The sequence below is a fragment of the Siniperca chuatsi genome, linkage group LG13 (assembly GCF_020085105.1).
Source record: "Siniperca chuatsi isolate FFG_IHB_CAS linkage group LG13, ASM2008510v1, whole genome shotgun sequence".
In the NCBI taxonomy this organism is placed as follows: domain Eukaryota; kingdom Metazoa; phylum Chordata; class Actinopteri; order Centrarchiformes; family Sinipercidae; genus Siniperca; species Siniperca chuatsi.
Genome location: NC_058054.1, coordinates 5,859,499 through 5,873,945, shown reverse-complemented (window position 1 = coordinate 5,873,945; position 14,447 = coordinate 5,859,499). Strand labels below are relative to the sequence as shown.

General features: G+C 37.1%; 2 protein-coding genes across 4 annotated transcripts; one reads left to right on the top strand and one right to left on the bottom strand.

Moving 5' to 3' along the window:
- Positions 1-377: 377 nt before the first annotated feature.
- Positions 378-6,670, top strand: pold3 (polymerase (DNA-directed), delta 3, accessory subunit). The gene is made up of 12 exons (XM_044219380.1): positions 378-530; positions 1,213-1,268; positions 2,068-2,167; positions 2,295-2,334; positions 2,565-2,697; positions 3,052-3,307; positions 3,419-3,491; positions 4,299-4,443; positions 4,707-4,810; positions 5,144-5,226; positions 5,392-5,473; positions 6,222-6,670. Exons 1-12 carry the CDS (start codon positions 474-476, stop codon positions 6,425-6,427), a joined length of 1,335 nt encoding a protein of 444 aa, XP_044075315.1. The 5' UTR covers positions 378-473; the 3' UTR covers positions 6,428-6,670.
- Positions 6,671-6,818: 148 nt separating this feature from the next.
- On the bottom strand, positions 6,819-14,031 carry LOC122886779 (sodium- and chloride-dependent GABA transporter 3-like). Of its 3 annotated transcripts, none has more exons than XM_044219375.1 (14): positions 13,740-14,031; positions 13,369-13,503; positions 12,844-12,981; positions 12,396-12,447; positions 11,695-11,827; positions 11,456-11,590; positions 10,463-10,566; positions 10,205-10,329; positions 9,992-10,104; positions 9,756-9,893; positions 9,542-9,644; positions 8,835-8,935; positions 8,262-8,432; positions 6,819-7,598 (listed from the first exon to the last, which is right to left on the bottom strand). In XM_044219375.1, exons 1-14 carry the CDS (start codon positions 13,894-13,896, stop codon positions 7,491-7,493), a joined length of 1,713 nt encoding a protein of 570 aa, XP_044075310.1. In that variant the 5' UTR covers positions 13,897-14,031; the 3' UTR covers positions 6,819-7,490. The 3 variants fall into 3 exon arrangements, with proteins under 3 accessions (XP_044075310.1, XP_044075308.1, XP_044075311.1); XM_044219373.1 differs by having other exon boundaries at positions 12,396-12,492; positions 13,740-14,030; XM_044219376.1 differs by having other exon boundaries at positions 12,396-12,492; positions 13,660-13,799.
- Between the last annotated feature and the right edge of the window lie 416 nt (positions 14,032-14,447).

The following is a 14,447-nucleotide window of genomic DNA, read 5'->3' as shown; positions in this document are numbered from 1 at the left end:
AAGACTTCTCTCCTCTCTCTTCTTCTCTGAAACGTTACATACACATACGTCAGTGAGCTGAAAGGTTTATTCATTTTCAGAGCTTTTCTCTGTAAAATCTTAATCTACAACAGAGTAAAAAGTGCAATATATCCTTGTAAAATGCAGCAGGGACAGTGGAAAGTCTCTGCCAAAATGGACATACTCAAGTAAAGTACCTTAATATTATACTTAAATACAGTGCTTGAGTTAGATTAGATCAGTAAAAGGAGGAGGATTTTGACTGTATGAAGGGTATAGATTAGAATATCGCCATCACCCGCCTTATATCAGTGTGCAGCCCGTGTTGGCCTGTAGAGGGCAGCCTGCAGCCTCTCATCCCACCGGAAGGAAGAACAGGCACATGTGACATTTAACCGGAAGTAAATAAACTGCCTTCCCGCGCAGTCAAATCGGTTCAACAAGACGTCCACATTCACGGATAATCAAACAATATGGACGAGCTTTATTTGGATAACATTGACGAATTCGTTAACGACCACAACAAGATAGTAAGTGCACTCTTGATTCGTGGTATGTCCTCTTTTATGAACGTTTTTCTGGGTGAGATAATGCCAATTTACTAACGTTAGAACCGAGTTAGCGCCGATATAATTAGCCGTTGAACTTCGTACAAAAAACAGCCTGTTTACGGTTTGCTTTCTTTCAGGGCAATGTATATTTTTTATCATGGTATGGCTTATGACGATCTACGATTTATTTGGTGCTCTTGGTTAATTCGGCCTATGAATAATCTAAAATATAGCACCTAAATTCAACCAAAAGGTAATTTCTATAGGTGATTAGCTTCAGGTACTGATGGAAACCGCCAACAGTTGTGTTTTTGAAGGAGACGAACAGTGTAGGATTTATCAAATGTCGAACAAGACTCAAAGGTTTAAATTTTGTTAGCTAACGTTAAACTACATGAGGTGTCACATATATTTTATCGCGTTTAATAATGGGAGTCAAAAGGCTAAGTTAACGTTGCAAAGAATGACAGGTTAGCTAGCTAGGTTCAAGACATACTGTAACTTAAGCTTAACGTTAGTCTGACTAATTAAACGCTAATTAACTGCCTTTGTTTGAATAGCAGTTGTTGACAAAAATGCCTTTCTCCCAGCTGCCTCATTCACGTGGCAAGCAAAATGTAAATCTAAACACGAATGTTGTCGTGTGTTTTCTGTTTAACAGGTGACTTATAAATGGCTGAGTCTCACTCTCGGAGTCCATGTCAACACAGCGAAACAGTGAGTGTTACTCCTCCTCTTGAGGCTAATGGCATACAGTCATGCAGAGATGAGAACAAGCCAAAGATTTTCAGAGCCAAACTTTATCGTCAGGTTTTTCCTGTTCATACTGATTGAAATCGCAATCACTGCATCATCATCATCAAAAAGAGTTTCCTCTCGGGGACCAATATTTCTGATTCTGATCATATAGTCTGTAATAAAGTGAACAAGTCTGTCTGTCTAGGGCATTTTTTGACAGTGGTGACCTTAGTACAGATAGCAAAATGATGCCTGAGTACAGATACCTCACAATGAGAACTTGTTTTGCTATTAAACCCTTTTTTATTAAAAAAATTTTTTAAAAATCTTGTGGCTCTCCTCAGCAGATGGAGTTGCTCAGTTGTCATGGAGATTATTTAGTTGTAATAAACTACGTATGGACAGGTGATAACAGTCACATCAGTACCTCAATGCCTGTAACATATCCTTTAGTTTTATTACCACACACAAAAACTACTTAAGTACTGACACTAATAGATGTTTTGTTTTTTTACCGTTTTCGATACCACTAGAAATGCATTTTTGTCGGTATCCAAAAAATATTAAAGAACAATACTCAGCTGAGGCAAAACCAGGTGTACTGGCACCTTTTTATAGGGTCACAAGTATGTACTGTCATGTTGTAAGTGACATATGGCCTAATGCAGAGAATACAGTATGATGTTTCTTACCATTACCAAGAAAATTAAGGTCAGAGTTAATACAATGGCTGAGAACTTTTAAAAAAATAAAACTGAAATATCTGTCTTGTTTTCAGAATGCTTTACCATTACTTGGATCACAAGAGGAAGGAAAGTTCACCTCAGCTCCATGCCACCTATCTTGTGTCGGGGAAGTTTGTAGACAATGGCCAAATGGTGAGAGAAACAATAAATTAAAATAAAGGCCTGTTGTGGCATGCTTTGCATATTTCTGTACACATAGACTCTTCTTCTGATTTCAGAGATTTTTATTTTGTGTTGCTGGTGTTGTGCTTCCTTTCAGAGTCACAAGGTGTCTGTTGTCAAAGAGGACCAGTTGGAAGGTGTGTAAATGTTTCCCAGATCACCAGCGTTTACTCTGTATTTGTGCAACTTTTTTGGCTGGTTGTAGCTGGTGTTGCAAACTGAAACTACTTATTTTTGGCAATTTATTATAAGAGTTAATATTACTGTTCTTCATTGTGATTATTTGTTTTTCTTTCCATTTTGTTTATTAGCAATATCTGTTGTAAAAGAGTCAGAAGCATCTAACCTCGGGTGTTTTCTTTTGCAGATTTCAAATCCAAGATGAGCTTGGTAGTAAGTGTCCACGTCTACAGTGTCCAGAAAGCTTTACTGAAAGACAGCGGTCCCCTGTACAGCGTTGACTATGATGCTGTGAAAGACAATCTGAAGAACTGCAGCAGGTATGTTGATCACATTTTTGTGTGCTTAAAAGTGGACATTAATCAGGGTCTTTACACAGGTGAGAAAAGGCTATTTTATTTCAAATTACAGTTACCCTGCAGAGATTTTGTAGATCTTGTAGAGCAATGATTTGAATGGATGGTCCCTATAACAACAGTTCTCCAACAAAACAAGTCAAAATGTTCAAATGAAATATATGCCCTTGAACATCCACTTCTTCCATCCATTTTCTTCTTCATTACCTCCTGTAGTTAAGGGTAGTTAGAGCTAGTGAGTAAAGTAGCCCGGCAGCAGTCTACAGGTTACAAAAAAAGACAAATCACCAGTTTAATTGTAGGACTGTCTGATTGCAGATACAGTGCGATCCGCTGTGCCAGTGCAGTGCCCATGTCCTCTCTGGAGCTGCAGCAGGCGAGAGAAATCCATCGAGCTCCTACACCAGAGCCTGAAAACAAAAAACCTGGCATGAATGGAGAGGCTAATCTGGCGTCAAAACCTTCCACAAAGCCGCAGAAAGGCATCATGGGAATGTTTGCAAATAAGACTGCTCCTAAGAACCAGGACAGTGGCAAAGACATTAAGTCGGAGCAGAAGGAGGATGCACCTGTGGTATGGCTTTGTAGTCTGTGGTGTGATTAACTGGTGCTTACAAAGAAATAAATAACTACAGTTGCAGAGTAATTGCTGTAGTTTTTTTTACTACTGTGTTTGGTATTTTAGGTTGATGCCCCCAAAAGCAAACCAGCCGCAAAATCCAATCCAATGATGAACTTCTTTGGGAGTCAAGCAGCAAGTGAGTGATACTAACAGTGATTTGCCACAAGTCTTTTTGTTTAAATTTAGTTTTGTATATTTATATAAAACAGGGATTCATTTGCATGTATTAAGTGATAGGCTGCTTTGGTTTAATTTCTGCTGCCACATTGTTTTTTTCTGATGACAAGACAAATCTGCTGCTTAACTGTGAAATTGTAGTATTAATTACTACAAGGGTAAAGTTACTCCAAAAAAATGTCTGGTAACTACTGCTGCTACTTCTAGTATTACTCTTTTGGTATTTTTTATTTTGAAATGGAATATGATTTGGTGGATTCAATTCAAAATACTTTATTCGTCCCTCAAGGGGCTATTTGACGCAAGCGAGTTTGCAAACAGACACATAGACAATTCATTTGCACACATAAAAATCTAAAAATACAAATATGACAATGTTAGAAAGAGTTGAAATAAATAAGGATTGATGGCAGTGGCCAGTCCATAGCTAGCCAACAGTAGTCCTTGCGTATACACTGATAAATGCACTTTTGACATTTAGTCCCTTTGTGGTGTTGGACACATGACATTTTGGACTTTAGATTTGACTCTTTTTAGTTACATGAAGACTAATACAGTACAAATCCTGTGTTCATTATCAAATATTTATCTGTATATCTATTTTTGCCGATGTTTTAAAAATGCGGTGGGAGAAACTAGTTGTTTTTTTTTATACAAGCTATAAATGTGGACTTGTTGTGGTTACCATTATCACTGGAGTTACAGATGAGCTGACTTAATTTAATCACTAACAGTTGCAACTAAACGCTCTTCCTCACTTCCTCAGAGAAACCAAACAAAACTGTGAAGGAGGAGGAAGCAGCTCAGTCACCATCCTCAGCAGAGCAGCGACATCAGAGTTCACAGCTTGAAGAAAAACAAGAAGCTGCTGCAGTGGAGCTGCCGAGAGACACTAAGAAAGACTCCAGGAGGTGTGTGTGCATGTTTCAATATAACACTTCAGAGAAAAAGGTGTCAACTTTGAATGTGAATTATTTAAAATACGCAGACATTGATTCATGCCCAAAAATTTAGATGAAAACATACAATACATACATACAATTTTGCATTTCTTGGCTATAAAAGTCTAAAAATTTAATGACTTGCCATAGAAGGTGTTCATTGAGTGATGATGGATTCACCAAAGTCAAATATGGCTATAAATACATTCAAATATGTCTTTCTGTTGTTGAAGCAAGAACAAGCGAATAGAGGATTCTGACAGCGAGGAGGAGAAAATGGAGAAGAAAAAGAGACGAAGGATTAAGAAGCCTGAACCAGACAGCAGCGATGAAGATGGTGAGCTGTTAACTTTTACTTTAGTCTCTGATTTTTCAAGTCAAACAATTATTTTCAATTTAATTTTTAAAAAAAAAAGGCCTGACAATGAATGAAAAATTATTTTGATAGTTGACGAGTTGATTAGCTCACATTTCATGTAGTTGTACCGTCTTTAGTAATGTTAGTCATAAGAATATTCTATAGTTCAGAGAAATATGGCTTAGTTTATTCGTATTGTAAAGCCAAAGTATTCAAAGCCTTGAAAAAGAAGAAGGGATTATGAAAAGGGGAAATTTCAAAAAACCCTTTTAAGAGATATTATAGAAGACTAATATTTGTTCACCATTTCAGTTATTCCAGATTCTCCACAGCAGATGGAAACAAGAGAACCATCACCAAGTCCTAAGGAGGTCAAGTCTGTTTCACATTTACATGTAAGTGTTCGATATTGTAGTGTTGATGTAATAACTGTAAGGCAAAAGTGTAGGAAATAGAAAATCTATTTTTTCCTCTATTAAACTTTGCTGATATGTTCTTGATGTATTTAACACTGAATAGCTAATTGAACATTCACTTTTTTATGTGTTTTTATTCTACAGCAGGGGCACTCGGAAATTAAGACGAGGAAGAGGAGACGAGTGCTGAAATCTCTTACCTTTTTAGATGATGAAGGATGCATGGGTATGAAATGCAGACAGATGATTAAAAACATATCCTCTGACCAGATTACATTTGATAAATGTAGACTACATGTAAATAATTTTCCAAAAAACACACCTTTTAAAGAACCTAATACAAAATTTGTATCTTTATAACTTACAATAGTATAACACTGTGTTGTAATCATGACACTCACAGTATGCCCAATTTAAATAATTACTACCTTTTATAATGTTCTAATAAGTTGTCATTTTTGATTAATCTGCCAAATATTTTCTCAATTAATCATTTGGTCTATAAAACAAGGAAAGTTGTGATTACAATTTCCCAAAGCCCAAGTTGATGTCTTAAAATTGCTTGTTTTATTTGACCGACTGTCCAAAACCCAAGCACATTTAGTTTACCATTATGAATGACTCATAAAACAGCAAATATTAACATTTCAGAAATTGAAACATGTACATATATGGCATTTTTGCTTTGAAAAAAACTTCATCTCTTACTCAATTTTCAAAATAGTCAATTAGTTGAGTAATAATCAAGTTTTGTTTCAACTCTTGATTCAATTCCATTGTAATTTTTGTGTCTGTAATTTGCACTTTGCATTGTATTTAAAGGTCCTTCTCATTGTGTATAGAAATGGGATTTGACAAAATACTTTTAAGACCTTTTTAATATAATGCAGTTTAATACACCACCACATACACACAACCATATTCACACAAGTCAAGCCCAAAATCACTCTGGTTTATCTTTTTTTTCCCCACAGTGACAGAGAAAGGCTATGAGAGTGAATCGTACTCTGAAACAGAAGATGATGTTCAGGCCACCAAACAAGCCCCAAAAGATCCCATTTCTGCAAAACTACCAGCAAGTCACAAAGAGGATCAGAAGAGAAGTCAGAAGAAAACTTCTGCAAATGCAAATAAAGGAAATAAACAAGCTTCCATTATGGGATTTTTCCAAAAGAAATGATGGAGGACAGCTCCGGACACTTTTTTCGTGGGAATGAGGAACAACAAGCACTGCTGCAGTGATCTTTTGGTAAAACGGGCAGCTGAAACACGTCACATGGACAATTGAGGAATGCAAATCACTTCTCCAAAGGACTTGAACTTCATCAACATGTCCGATTCAGGATGACAAACATTTTACTTTTCACCTAACCATTGCCAGCTGTGAATACATGTCGTACTCAATAAATATTAAAAACTGAAACTAAACGTGTTTTTCCTCAAAATAGACCAAAGGATGTGTTGAAAATTATACATGTAGTAGGTTGACAGGATTTCAGTTTAAGAACAAATTATAGGTGTGCCATACAGAATCTAATTAGCTGTTACAAAAATGATGATGCTCTAAGTATAGCAGAAAATTGCCATCACAGGTAAGGATGCACCAATGATTACTTTTTTGATTTTAATTTTGTCATAAAACGGGTGCAACCACGTGGCATTGCGGCTCTGAATCAATTTGTCTAAAACCTAAAATGTGGAATATTGAAGTGAGTACTTTTCAAGTGTTAAATAAGAATTTACCATCCTAGACCAGTGTATCTAATCCAAAACTTGTATTAGCCCAGCATGTTAATAAATACTTGATTGTGTAAGTTCAACCCACATTCGAACACTCAAACTTTAGTGCAGATCTGGAGAGAAGGTTATCCTCACCGCAATCATATAAGAGCTAGGGATGTAATTACTGATTATTTTCATTATCTTTCACTGTCTTTTTTGTTTGTTTGTTTAATCACTTACTCTTGGCCCATGCCAAGTTCCTAGAGCCCATGATATATTCAATTTATAATTATATAAAACTACAAACTTTAAGTCATCCACAGAATATTTGGCATCTTTGTTTGATAAATGCTTCAATTATCTTTTCAATAATTGTTTATTAGTTTTTAATTTATGTAATTTAAGCAGTAATTTGAGCTTGTTGTCACTGAAATATCTTAGCTACAGTACAATGATTACCAGAAGCTTATATGACAGCTGAAATGTCTAGTTAATGATTTGGCTTAATACGGCTTTACAAGTCATATTAAGCCGTCACTGCAGACGTCCTCAGTCGTCTCCTCTTTTAGTTTTCCGCTTTCCGTCTGCCAGGCTGCATCTTCAGCAGGACGACAAAGGATGTACAAACGCTGGAACGCAGGAAAGAACAAGATACAGTAAGTAATTTAACACACAACTGGAATCATTATGACACCCACAGGGGGCATTTTGGACCCCCATAGTTAAAATTTCAGGACACCCACAGTGTCCCCAGTAGATCCTCGACAGACATGGGGGTTGAGTGGTAGATGAAAACGAGAAGATACTGCTAATTCCACTTTTACATTCAACTGCTAAGTGATTGTGGTAGGTTATTATGATAGGTCCTTTAGACTATAAATCATACTTGGTCTCACACATGGCCTCTACTATTATCTCTACGAGGATAATAGTAAACATGAAGGAGCGAACAGCTACAAGTTTGACAACGTAAAAAGAATGTGGGGGTGTGGAGTTAGAACAGGAGTGGAGTGCAATGCTAAATTGAATAGCCTACTCTTTAAAGTAAAGTGAGCACTATTGTGAACTGAGGACACAGAAGTGATTTTTGATAAATACAGATACACGCGTACTATATTTACATCTGGAGGCTGGTGGTAGACCTTACAGAAGAGGTTGGCTCCATTTCCCACTTCCACTGTCCAACTGTCATACCCTCTTTGTTGAGGTTTTTAGGATATTGTTGGATTTATTTTTGTTGCCATATTTTTCTCATATAATGCTTGATCCAAAACTCCTCTTTGAGCACACACCTGTCTGAAGGTTCCTGCTGTCAAACACATCTGTCCAGCTGCCCACAGTGGCACCATGAGAACAGAGGAGAGGGTCATGGCCCATCCTAGTGCGTACGCCCAGTCAGGGTAAATATACCAGTCATTAATCTTGAGGTGTTTGTAATCAACCAGGTACAGGATTAAGGAAATCTGTTGAGTTAAGAATTACAAAGCAAAGTCCAGGAACATAAATAAATACAACAATGTGTCATTCAATAAAAAACAAAGTGAGGACACTGTAACTACTGCCGCCGATTCAAAATACAGAACATAAATGTTGCTTGGCGGCAGCCGCAGCAGCAACCGCTGTCTGGAAGCACCTTAATGGAGACTAATAGTTTACTCCTTTAGATACAGTTAAATTCTAAAACAGCATAACTGTGGCCTGAAATTAGCTTAAAGTGCTATCAGAAGTTAGTCACAATTTTCTTGACAAATGTAAAACTTGACTGACAAATTCAGCTGTACTGTGTAGATGCTGAACAAATTCAAATTTACTGTTGACCAGTGAGGAGGGACAAACATAAAAGTGTTAAAACGGTTCTGTCTCACCAGTGACAGCAGAGGAATGATGTATTTCCAGCACAGTTTGAAGAAAACTGACGGTCTCTGTCTTGTCATGTCCTCAATGATGTTAAAAAAGCGGTCAGCACCTAATGGAAGTTCATGTACTTCATTTTCACATTATGTAAAGTTATTATGAATTATGCTGCAAAATACTGATATTAAGGCAAGAGTGTGATCAAGACAGGAGGATAATCTGTTCAAAAGATTAAAATATTGGATCAGATTTTTCTGATCTTTAATTTCTTGGAAAACTTCTGGAGTTGATTATTTTGAATTTTCCAACTATATGTTCATCTGAATAACATAAATGTATCCACCCACAACTCTGCAGCAGCCCTACTGAAGGTAGTAAACACTTGATACTCATTATGGAGTTCCTCAAAGAAGCATTCTGGGGCCTTGTCTATTTTCGTTACACCTGCTGATCACAATGTCTCTCATCACAGTAATGCAGATGACACACAATTGTATATCTCTGCTTCACCCACTTTTTGTGTGCTCTTATTGCTTGTCTTGCCTACTTTAATATCTGGATGTGTAAAAAATGTTGGGATTTTATGACTAGAAAAGACAGAAGCAAGACTCAATGTTTGACTGTCTGACTATCAGAGTATTCCTCTCGATACATAGCTAAATCACATAATCAAAACAGCATAATTAATTAAACTAATTGGTAAGTGATTTTTACTCACCAAAAATCCAGGCCATAGCCAGGCATTGACATACAGCCATAAAATCCTGACAAGCTCTGGTACAACCGTAATAATCAATAAGCTGGAATATGTAAATTCCTCCCTAGGGCAGAAAGAGGCAACAATTGAATATTAGACATCATTTTGAAAAACATTCAAAACATCAGTGTGATTTTATGTTTAAATATGACTCATAAATATGTGTTTTGTTCACCTCAGTGACCAATGTAAGATGTATGAGGAAGAAGGACGAACAGATGATGAGGACAAAGATCTCGCGCCTCACTGGTGCACGAAACAGCTTTGGAAACAAGTCGCTCACAGAGGTAACAACACTCTCTACTGTCACAAACTGGGGACAAAATGAAAGAGCAAGTAGTGTGGTTTCTATGTCTACCTGTAGGTGTGATTTCAAACACAATTAATCAATAGTTAGAACAACAATCTTACATGTGTGTCAACAGTCAGCAGAATGAGCATCAGGAAGAAGCAGACAGTCCAGAACTGTGGCAAAGGCATCATAGCTGTTGCCTGAGGGTAAGCAATGAAGGCCAAACCTGGACCTGTGTGTTGGACATTAACGAGAAGAGAGTCGATACTGACACGCTATACATATCTTAATGTTTGGATTTTCAAAGATTTTGTTTTTTTAAAGAGTTATACCTGACTCAGCCACAGTGTCAACATTAACACCCTGTTTCTGAGCCATGAATCCGAGTACAGAGAAGACGACAAATCCAGCAACAAAACTGGTCCCACTGTTCAGCAGACAGAGCCAAAAGCAATCCCTGGAGGTCAAGGTAAGACAGACAATTTAAAAGTTTACTAAAGAAACAAGACTGAAATGGGATATACGATGGCTAAACCTACGTCTAACCTCAATATAGAAGAAAGTTCATGTTATATCTAACTTATACTTACTTGTAACAGTTGTTGTTGTAATGATTATAGCTGCCAAGAACATTCAGAGTCCCTATGGTCAAGCTGTAGGAGAAGAATATTTGTGATCCTGCCTCTATCCAGACCTGTAATGTAAGGGAAAATAGTAACTCTTATGACTCTTGAAAGCTGATTGAAATTTGTGTTTTTAGCCAAGCTAGTGGCATGGCTCTATATGGTTGGTCAGTCCAACAACTATTGGATGGATTGCCATGAAATTTTGTACAGATGTTCGTGTTTCAACATCAACGAGATGAATTGGCACAAAATTTCATAGAGACATCGGTGGCTCCTAGACAATGTATTCTAATGACTTTGGTGATCCCCTGGCTTTTCCTCTAGCACCACCATGAGGTTCACATTTGTGTTTTTGAGTGAAATGTCTTGAAAACTACTGCATGAATTGCCATGAAATTTGGTGCACGTATTCATGTCCCCCTAAGCATAAACTGTAATTACTTTGGTGATCCCGACTTTTCCTCTCGCGCCACCAACAGATCAAAAGTTTTATTTGTCCAGTACTTTGGTTTATAAACAAATACCTGTAATAATGACATTCCCATCAACCTCAGCTGTACTTTGTATTCCATGCTAATTTGCTTAACTAAGATGTGATCATGGTAAACATTATACCTGTTAAACAACAGCATGTAAACATTGTAACTGTGCACTGCTGTGCCTAAATACAGCCTCACAGAGTTGCTAGCATGGCTGTAGACTCTTAGTCTTGTTTCATACACACTGTACCTCCTCCTATTGCATGTGCAGCCACTGTTTTTCAAAATATCTGTGTAAGTTTAATGGACAGCCAATTGGGCTAACGACTAATGCACATTTCTGTACTAATGATCCAAACCAAACACATAAAAGCATCTAAAATAGAAATAATCAAAAAAACTTCAAGCAGATTTTAAATTGTGTTCCTCTTTAGTGATACCTGATTCATTCTAAGTTAGTATTAAATACACTGGTCACCTCGAGGTTAGCCAGGTGTTTCAAATCTGGATACAGGTAAAAGTAGATCCCTTCCCAAGCTCCAGGTAGTGTCAATCCCCTGATGAGTAGGACCAGGAGCATCACATACGGGAATGTAGCTGTAAAATATGCTACCTAAAAAGAAAAGGACATTTTAAATATATTTTTTTTAACAATACTAACATCATATGAGGAATTCTTGCTGTGCAAAATAAAATTGATAAAATATTTCCACCGACCTTTCCAGAAGATCTGACACCTTTCCAAATGCTAAAGTAGCAGAACACCCAGCTGGCCAGAAGACACAAGGCCAGCTCCCACCTCACACTGCCCAGCTCCTCAATGCCTCCAGACATGCCCAGCACACGCCGCCTGAGGAGAGTGGAAATTTGGCAAATGTTAACAACTGATTCCAGAAAAAACATCATTGTCATCTTGCTGTTTTCAAAGTTGCATCAAAATGCTGTAATCTGGGGCATCCTGATAGAACAGTGGTTAATGATGATGATACCACGTAACTGCATCGCCCCTGGTTCAATCTTAGCCGGGAATTTTTCCCTCGTTTGCTGTCTGCCACTATACTATCCACTGTCCAATGAAGGCGAAAATGCCGAAATAAAAGCACAAACACAAAGACTACAGCCAGTGGTCAGCTGGCAATAACATGCATGTATGTTCTGTGCCTGCATAGTTGTACTTTTAATATCTAAATATTTGACAATGACAGCATTACAAAACGCTGGATAATCTGATGTAGAGTGAACCGTAAGAGCGCAGAATCATTACATATCATTAAATAACACTGAACAATGTTGTTATGGGTACATTCATCATACTGAAATTTTGAATGTTTACTGGTGCAACACAGTCGATGCATATTAGTGACACAGTAAGTTACACTTCATTATGGCTCATTAGAAGAAAAAGAAGTTAGACTTACTCCCAGAACTCAGTTGCAGCAGAGGTGGTGTTGGTCAACATGGTTTGAACTGCTGTCAGATTAGATGAATTAAATGTGTGAAGACCAAGACAGTTAGCTGGGTTTGGGAACAAACAAAGATTTCATAATGGTAAATGTGAAAGGAATGAATGAATGTCATACAATATAATACTACAATGACAGTGGCTTAATAAACAGTCATCTATAATACATCATGATTGAACCTGTAAGAGGACACATGTTCCTACAGGCAAGTATCCATCAAATGATGTATTTAAAAACAATATTACAAGAAGGCTTACATGCAGTTATAATAATAACTTTTATTATTAGTGTTACCACTGTCCCAACTGAAACCACAGTCTTTTACAGATGACCACTAAAGACATTGTGGGTAAAACATCTTGTTTGCAGAGTTGATTTTGAGTAAAATCTTGTCTAATCTTACCTGTATTCCAGGTGTTCTCACAGCTGGCCCAGGGGAGCTGGGATCTGAATGAGAACACCAGGTAGAAGAGAGCCCAGACTTGGACTAAAATGTAGCTGAAGTCATAAAGTTTCATCATGAAATATCCATATCCAATTCCTGAAATGAAAATAAAAATTATGCTTTAAAATGTTCAAACCTGTGGAGGTCATTCAAATTTAGCCTTGAGCCACATTGTCAGAAGGGCTTGAATAATTTTTGCATAATATACTAAGTGGGTTTTTTTTTTTTTTGCTTTTTCTGCTCTTGATTGATTATAATGTAGCAGAAGTCATACAGTTTAATTATAATATTTCCATATCCAATTCCTAAAAAACATAGTTTACCTTTTTAAATGTTCAAATCTCTGGGGATGGTTTAAATATTTCTGTGAACCACATTGTCAGAGCTAGTTGAGCTTTGGACAAAAAAAAATTTAATTTCTCAAGTTGATGTTAAAGTTTTTTTTGTTGGGTGCACATTTTAGCTCAGCACACATCAACTCACCTTGTGCCAGTGGACACAACTTCCTCCAACAGGTGATGAATCCTTCCTGGGTGTACTGACCAACTGAGGTCTCCAGTAGGAACAGAGGTATCCCACACACCACAGCTAACAGGCCATATGGCACCAGAAAGGCACCTACAGTATTGATATTACATTTTCCCATGGCAATAACAAATTTGTTCAGTGATATCCTTTAATATCTGATCATCAATATAAAAATGTGCATATAAAAGTTATACGGACAAACGAACATGGCAATGACAATTAATTAAATTATATATTTTCACTCACCAATCATCAATGCTAACATTATTTCAGTTCACTAAACCCAGAATAATGCAACTCTACTCAAAACAGTTCGTATGATTCACCTCCACCATTCTTGTAGCAGAGGTAAGGAAATCTCCACACGTTGCCCAGGCCGACCACATTTCCTGCAACGACCAGAATATATTCTGTTTTACTGGCCCACTGTCCTCTGTCTCCAGCCCTCCTCTCGTTTTCTGTTTTTCTTCTTTGTTTGTTCATCTCAGCATCAATAATTTCATCTGTTGTGTGTTTCAGTTATTATTCCAAAGTACTGCAAACTGATCGTTGCTGCTTTTATTGTCTTTTCCTAATTTGACTATATCCTGATCTCAAGCCATAAAACAAAAACCAGTTCCAGTGTGGAGGGGGAAGCCTAGTTGCTATAAAAGAGTAACCAATCGTGACTTAGTTTGAAAGCATGCATTTAAATATGTGCAAACTGATCTTTGCTGTGTCTTTTTTAATTTGGCTACATCCTGGTCTCAAGACAGCAATCATTTTTAAATGTGAAACTGTCATTCTGTTGTTTAGGTCAAATGTTGGGTTTTTGATTTGAAAAAAACCTTACAAGCCATTTTGTTCCTCTTTCAATCCACCTTTACAGTGAAACATGCAAACATACCCCTGTTACAATAACCCTGTTAAACTCAGGTTTATTCAAACTGTTGTTAGTTTTGTAAATTAGTTGTTGTTCTCTGTAAATTGGATTTGAACTGTGACTGGACCAAGCTGTGGATAAATGAAGCATTAAGATCCACTAACACTAGATC

What these genes read in the sequence shown, in the direction of transcription:
- pold3 (XM_044219380.1), top strand. Translation starts at nt 474, where the DNA reads ATGGACGAGCTTTATTTGGATAACATTGACGAATTCGTTAACGACCAC. An exon ending in AATCTGAAGAACTGCAGCAG is followed by an intron (nt 2,698 to 3,051) that starts GTATGTTGATCA and finishes GTCTGATTGCAG; the next exon opens with ATACAGTGCGATCCGCTGTG. An exon ending in AGAAGGAGGATGCACCTGTG is followed by an intron (nt 3,308 to 3,418) that starts GTATGGCTTTGT and finishes TTGGTATTTTAG; the next exon opens with GTTGATGCCCCCAAAAGCAA.
- LOC122886779 (XM_044219373.1), bottom strand. Translation starts at nt 13,896, where the DNA reads ATGAACAAACAAAGAAGAAAAACAGAAAACGAGAGGAGGGCTGGAGAC. An exon ending in GTTGTGTCCACTGGCACAAG is followed by an intron (nt 12,982 to 13,368) that starts GTGAGTTGATGT and finishes TTTTCATTTCAG; the next exon opens with GAATTGGATATGGATATTTC. An exon ending in TACAACAACAACTGTTACAA is followed by an intron (nt 10,330 to 10,462) that starts GTAAGTATAAGT and finishes CTTGACCTCCAG; the next exon opens with GGATTGCTTTTGGCTCTGTC.